A 7433-nucleotide genomic window follows, 5' to 3' on the forward strand; every position below is an offset into this window, starting at 1 on the left:
GCTAAGCAAGACCCAGACCCCTGTCTCTACTAAAAATAGAAAAATTAGCTGGGTATGGTGGGTGCCTATAGTCTCAGCTACTTAGGAGGCTGAGGCAGGAGAATCACTTGAACCCAGGAGTTTGAGGTTGCTGTGAGCTGTGATACAAGGACACCCTACTCAAGATGACATAGGTAAAAAAAAAAGCTACTAAGTACTGGGTCACACCATAATTCTTTTCTTCCAGAATGCCTACTATTTCTGGAGCATCTACCATGATGTTGGGCAGTACGCCAACCAGCCCACAAACATCATTTTCATTGATTCTTTTAAGGGGATTCTCTATCTTAGATTGTATAAATTTACATTTAGAGAATTAAGATCCCAAAGGCCAAGTAAGCAAAGCCAGGATGTCAACCCATCTAACCTCCCCTAAGACAGGGTTTATGGATCTTCAAAGGCCTCATCATAACTAAAAAAGAGCTGGAAGGGGAGGAGGTTAGGAGCACCCTCTGAAAACACTAAAGACAGCCACTCACTTTAAAAGAGAAGGCAGAAGGAAATAATGTTTGTTGGTGGTCCTTTTCAAGAGAGAGTGAGGAGTAGGGAGTTAAGCGGTAGAGACCCCACAGCAGGAAAGGTGGTGGTGGGCCCTGTATCACCAGTTTTACTGGGGCCAGCAGAGAGAACAGGCCAGCAAGTGATGAACCCCCAGGCCCACTGGGTCCCATATTTCCCTGCATGGTACCAAACTGAAAGCTAGCTTCCCTCTCCTAACAAAACCAAAACCAAAACATGGTACCACTGACTGCTTCTCTGCCCCCTCATCAAAAGGGTTCTACGACATTATTCTAAACTTAAAATCAAATTTATGTTTTATTTTCAAAAAATAATTTCACAAAAAAATTCTCGAATATACTGGAACTACTTGAGATGAAAATATAAAAACAAAGGTTTGGGAATCGGTGGTGTTAGGAGACGGATTGTTCTTTTTTTGGAAACAGAGTCTGTCTTAGTTCACAGCAACCTTGAACTCCTGGGTTCAAGCAATCCTCCTGCCTCAGCCTCCCAAGTAGCTGAGTCTACAGGCGCCCACCACAACGCCTGCCTAATTTTTCTATTTTTAGTAGACGGGGGTCTGGCTCTTGCTTAGGCTGGTCTCCAACTCCTGAGCTCAACAGATCCACCACCTTAGCACCCCAGGATGCTAGGATTACAGGCACGAGCCACCGCGGCCAGGCTGGATTAATCGCTCCTGTTCAATGGCTTTTAGAACCATGCGGGGTTCTGGGGCACCAGCGTGTTCAGAAGAGAAGACAGTCTGTCTTTGCTTTCATCTCGGACTCCTTCTTCCCCGAGGAAAGAGGAGCCAATTGCTTTCTTTTCCTTAAAAGTAGTCCACACAGCCCACACTAAGTTCTCGAGAAATGATCAGTCAAAATATCCTGTTTCCCAAATGTACGAGGTGCTTTATACAGGACGGAAAAGCAAGGGCAGTACAGCCCAATAAATCCTATTTCTACAGGGGCATCCCACTTGGAGTTGGCTTCCTCTGCATCACAAACAGGAAGAAAAAAGATAAAAGCAGGAAGCTGCATTTGTTACAGAAGGATGGTGAGACTCGAATTCCCCACGTGCCAGCACCGCCTACCGCACCCGCACCCGCACCCCTCACCTTGTTCGTGAGGTAAGAAGCCAGATAGCAGGTACAGAAGATGAGGCCGACCAGGGACCTCCTACCGCACATCTGTCAATTCGCTCCTTTCCCGGGGACAAGCTGCTCCCGCCCGCCCACCTGATCCCCTGGACACAGCTAGAGCCCGGCCGCTGGACCCCAGCAGTCGCCGCAGCCCAGAAACCGCCACGTGGCTCCGAGCTCGGCCAATCAGCGCGGGGGCCGCCCCCGCCCCTGGCGCCTGCCTTAAAGGGACCGAGCAGCCTTGCAGCGGGTGGGGCTGATGGCGGCCCGCCTGCTGTTAGCAGGAAGGGAAGTCCGCCAGGGCTGCGACCGCTGGTAGAGAAAGGTCTGACTGTAGTCCTTGTAAAAAAAAAAAAAATTAGTACTGTTCTCCTTAGGTATCTCAAGAATGGAAAAGCAGTCACCCTGTGTACTCAATACTTATTTGAAACTAGGAGATGAACAACTACTGGCCTACATGAGAGAAAAACACAATCAAATTAAAGTAGGATGGCGGAGGAGGGCTAGGAGGGGGCTCCGTAAATTCTCACCTAGTGGGTACCACGGAGGGGTACATGGCAGGCCTCCTGGGTGAAGGGCACAACTAAAACTCTGGACGCTGCCTAACGAACGTAAACACTGTAACACAATCATAGGTAGCCTTCTGTTAATCCCAAATAAAAATACACATATATATCAAAAAATACGTATATATGAAAAAATAATTCTTTATTTATTTATTTATTTTTATTTTTATTTTTTTGGCCAGAGCTGGGTTTGAACCCCCCACCTCCAGTATATGAGGCTGGCACGCTACTCCTTTGAGCCACAGGCGCCGCCCTATCAAAAAATAATTTTTTAAAAAGTAGAAAGTGGTAGAAGAGGAGAGGGAAAAAGCAGTTTACGAAACAGTTCACCAAAGCACATTTCTATTTAAAGAAAAATGTCCACAGCTATCACTAACCAATGGGACCAAAATGTTGCCTGTGATTTATTTCATTTTCTATATTAAGTCTGTGTTAGACACAAAAACTAACAACAATAAATGTTATTTTAAAAGAAGGAACGTTGAGCGGGGAGGAACTAGAAGAAGTATAGCTGGGTTTTTTCCTTTTTTTGGAGACAAGGTCTCACTCAGTCATCCTTGGTAGAATTCAATGGCATCATAGCTCACAGCCGCCTCAAACTCTTGGGCTCAAGAGATCCTTCTGCCTCAGCCGCCTGAGTAGCTTGGACTATAGGTACCTGCCGACAACCTTGGCTAGTTTTAGATACGGAGTCTCACTCTTGCTCAGGTTGGTCTCCAACTCCTGAGCTCAAGCAATCCACCTGCCTCACTCTCCGAGAGTGCTAGGATTACAGGTGTGGGGCGGCACCTGTGGCTCAGTCGATAAGACGCCGGTCCCATATACTGAGGGTGGCGGGTTCAAACCCGGCCCCGGCGAACTGCAACAAAAAAATAGCCGGGTGTTGTGGCGGGTGCCTGTAGTCCCAGCTGCTTGGGAGGCTGAGGGAAGAGAATTGCTTAAGCCCAGGAGTAGGAGGTTGCTGTGAGCTGTGTGATGCCACAGCACTCTACCCAGGGCCATAAAGTGAAACATTTTCTCTACAAAAAAAAAAAAAAAAAAAAAAGGATTACAGGTGTGAGCCACCATGCCCAGCCTTTTTTTTTTTTTTAAGAAGTGTTGACATTTCGGGCAGCGCCTGTGGTTCAGTCAGTAAGGCGCCGGCCCTATATACCGAGGGTGGCGGGTTCAAACCCAGCCCCGGCCAAACTGCAACCAAAAAAAAAAAAAAATAGCCGGGCGTTGTGGCGGGCGCCTGTAGTCCCAGCTACTCGGGAGGCTGAGGCAAGAGAATCACCTAAGCCCAGGAGTTGGAGGTTGCTGTGAGCTGTGTGAGGCCACAGCACTCTACCGAGGGCCATAAAGTGAGACCCTGTCTCTACAAAAAAAAAAAAAAAAGTGTTGACATTTCTTTGAAATAAGAACTCTTTCCCAAAGTAGAGTTTCAAAGTCATTTCTTACTAATCTCTAGAGTAAACAATTGGCTTAATTAGGTTTCTGACAAAAAGTAAATGTACAGAAAAACAGGACTTGGTGTGTAACAAGAAGTACAAGTGTTCTCTGCCTGTAGAAACACACATTCTCAGAAACACCCCCGACACCATGGAACCTTCACTCTTAAGGCCCTCAGTGCTGGAGCAGTGGATGGAGCAGTTAGTAGTCCCACCAACAGTGTTAAAGTGTTTCCTTCTTTCCACACCCACACCAGCATCTGCAGCTTTGAGACTTTGTGATGTGGGCTCTGCTAACTGGTGAAATCTCAATGTGGTTTTGATTTGCATTTTTCTGATGGTTAGGGACATGAGCATTTTTTCAAATGTTTGTTAGCCATTTGCTAACAGAGAGCTCTGTTCATGTCTCTTGCCTAGTGGTAGATGGGATTGTTTGCTCATTCATTTGTTTGTTTGTGTAGAGACAGAGTCTCAAGTAGCTGGGACTATAGGCCCCCCTCACAACGCCCAGCTATTTTTTTGTTCCAGTTTGGCCCGTGCCGGGTTTGAACCCGCCACCCTGGGGATATGGGGCTGGCGCCCTACCCACTGAGCCCCGCCCTGTTTGTTTTTTTGACAGAGAGGGAGAGTCTCACACTGTTGCCTGGGTTGAGTACCATGGCATCATAGCTCACAGCAGCCTTTTAGGGTACTTATTTGTCAGTTTTTACTGACATGGGCCAATGCTAATTGTTTTAGTTATTGTACCATTTATATACGTAGTAGAGCAAGTCATTCCTTATTTTTCTCCTTTAACTCTTGGGCTCAAGTGATCTTTTTGTCTCAGCTTCCCAAGTAGCTGGGACTATAGGTGCCTGCCACATGCTGGGCTAGTTTTTCTGTTTTTAGTAGAGATAGAGTTTTGCTCTTGCTGAGCCCGGTCTCAAACTCCTGAGCTCAAGCAATCCACCTGCCTCAGCCTCACAAAGTGCTGGGATTGCCACCATGCCTGGCTAAATAATTTTATTTTTTGTGAATTCATGTAGTGATTGTTCCTTTTGTGATTGCTTCCTTTGTTTTTCTCTTTACTCTTTCCTCTCACAAGATCATTTAGATACTCACCTATATTTTATGAAAGCCTTATTCAGTTTTTAATCAATGCCGGTTTATTTCCGAATATGGTGCAATAGGAGGAAATTGTCCCTCTCCCAATAGTTAAGTAATGTATACAATGCAAGGATTGTTACACAATCTATCCTTTTGTCTTTGGGTTATCAATATCATACGCATACGATCCCAAGTTGAGACGGTTTGACTTATAATTTTTTACCATATTCAGCAGAAACCAAACTTCAGATACTGAATTTTGATCTTTTCCTGGGCTAGCGATATGCCACGCTAATGTGCTCTGAGCACATTTAATGTAGGCGAGGCTAAGCTATGATGTTTGATGGATTAGGTGTATTAAATGCACTTTTGACTTAGGATATTTTCAACCTATGATGGGTTTATCAGGATGCAAACTGTTGTTAAGTTTAGGGCATCTGCCTAAAGTCGTTTTTCTAGGGTCTCTTTTTGAGTACTTATTTGTCAATTTTTATGGACAGGGGCCAGTGCTAAATTGTTTTAATTATTGTACCCTTTATATATATAGTAGAGCAATTCATCCCTTATTTGTCTCTCTAAAAAATATTCTTTATATTATCACCAATAAATTATTAATACAGTAGACCCTCTGTAAAGTTGACCACCCAAGGGACTGTAACAAACTGGTCAACAGATGGAGGTGGTCAACATAAGGAAGTAGGCCTACTGTACTGATATGGGGCATGTGGGGCATGTCCAGTCTCTGAAAATTAGGTCAACTTAAGGAGGTGGCCAATGTAGGGAGGTGGTCAGCTATGGAGGCGCTACTGAATTTAAGATGAACTTTAGAATTACTTTGTCAAGCTCCTCTCTAATATTTCATAGCAAAAGTTTTAAAATATTGTCTATGATTGTGTGTATTTTAGTCAGTAAAGCTGGGGTATTGTTTTCTGTCTTAGTGACACCAAGTGTTTTCTGGCCCTGATTGTCTTTTCAGGTCTCTCAGCTAGAGGGACTTGGGAAACTTATGTGGGAAAGAGACTGTTTGGATAGAGGAGATCTGGATGGCCTTTCTCCTTCTTGTCCACAAAGTCAGACTGGACACACCTCTTCCAGAGCGTAATATTTGCAAAGGCAGCAATTTCATTGTGTCAGTTTTGTCCCTGGAGTATCCCAGATCACAGGATGATGCTTGGTGTATAGCAGGTGCACAGTTGAACAGAACAGCTCGTTTTACAAATATTTACTGGTGCTGTTCTAGACAGCTGGGGTACATCAGTGAAGGAAACAACGATGTCTGCCCTCATGGAGCTTGTTATTTTCTTTTTTTTTTTTTTGCATTTTTTATTTTTTTTTTGTAGAGACAGAGTCTCACTTTATGGCCCTCGGTAGAGTGCCGTGGCCTCACACAGCTCACAGCAACCTTCAACTCCTGGGCTTAAGCGATTCTCTTGCCTCAGCCTCCCGAGCAGCTGGGACTACAGGCGCCCGCCATGACGCCTGGCTATTTTTTGGTTGCAGTTTGGCCGGGGCCGGGTTTGAACCCGCCACCCTCGGTATATGGGGCCGGCGCCCCACCGACTGAGCCACAGGCGCCGCCAGGAGCTTGTTATTTTCTTCTCTTTGTTCCTTAGATTTCCTAGTGGTGAATGATCCCCTCTATCCAGCTGCCCAACTCAGACCCTGGGGAGTTATTCTTTTTTTTTATTTTTAAGTAAATTTATTTCAGGTTAATGTGAAGGTACAAGCAACCAGGTCTAAATATTTGACTTTATTAGGTAGAGTTCATCTTGTGGTCCTGGGAGTTATTCCTGATACCTTTGTCTCCTCCATCTTCAACATTCAGTTAACCACCAGGGCCACCTAAATTTCTTTAGAATCTGGCCACCATCTTCATCCTTATAAACTCTTCCTGGGCCACTGTCATCTCTTGGATTCCTATAAAAACTCCTAACTTGTTTCCCTGTCTCTGGTCTTGGTTTTGACCAAAATATTGGGTCTCTTGTAAGGAGAGGGTGATTTCCCAGATGTGAATGTGAAGGTGTTGCTCCCGTGGTCCCCAGTGTGAAGTCCCAGCTCCTCATTGTGATTGATGGGCCCTTTGGGATCCGCCCTCTGTCTCCAGCATCAGCTCTTGCCACCCCTCTGGAAGGCTCAGGTGCAAAGGTCCAGACCAAGTGAACTTCTCTGAGAAGCTTTGAATGAACCACTCTCTCTCTCACCTCTGGGCTTTGTCTCTTCAGCTCTGAACATGATTCAGAGTTCAAAGTTCAAATTCTCTTTCTCTGGGAATTCTTACCTACTCACTAGACTAAATTAACTGCCTTTGCTAGGATGGTTTGTACTAGCTGGTACTCTGCCCATTAGGGCTTCATCACGTTTTGTTTATAATTATTGGTTAATTATCTCTTACTTTCTTTTTTTTTTTTTTTTTTTTTTTTTTTTTTTTTTTTTTTTTTTTTTTTTTTTTTTTTTTTTTTTTAATTTGGCCGGGGCTGGGTTTGAACCCGCCACCTCCGGCATATGGGACCGGCGCCCTACCCACTGAGCCACAGGCGCCGCCCAATTATCTCTTACTTTCCGCTAGACTAGGGCTTCTCAAACTTGGAATGATATTCCAGGGTTGATATTTGGGGTGAGATATTTCTTTTTCTTTCTTTCTTTTTTTTTGGGGGGGGGGTGGGGGTGGACAAA

The 7433-nt window shown here is 44.9% G+C and overlaps 1 protein-coding gene across 1 annotated transcript in view; it reads right to left on the reverse strand.

The window, feature by feature from the left end:
* Positions 1 to 1804, reverse strand: part of TMEM241 (transmembrane protein 241) — a 137963-nt gene extending 136159 nt beyond the window's left edge. Inside the window, exon 1 of the mRNA XM_053571686.1 lies at positions 1655 to 1804. Within this exon, the coding sequence (XP_053427661.1) occupies positions 1655 to 1726 (72 nt within the window). The 5' untranslated portion in view covers positions 1727 to 1804. The remainder of the gene's footprint in view (positions 1 to 1654) is intronic.
* Between the last annotated feature and the right edge of the window lie 5629 nt (positions 1805 to 7433).

The sequence above is a fragment of the Nycticebus coucang genome, chromosome 19, assembly GCF_027406575.1.
Source record: "Nycticebus coucang isolate mNycCou1 chromosome 19, mNycCou1.pri, whole genome shotgun sequence".
Lineage (NCBI taxonomy): Eukaryota > Metazoa > Chordata > Mammalia > Primates > Lorisidae > Nycticebus > Nycticebus coucang.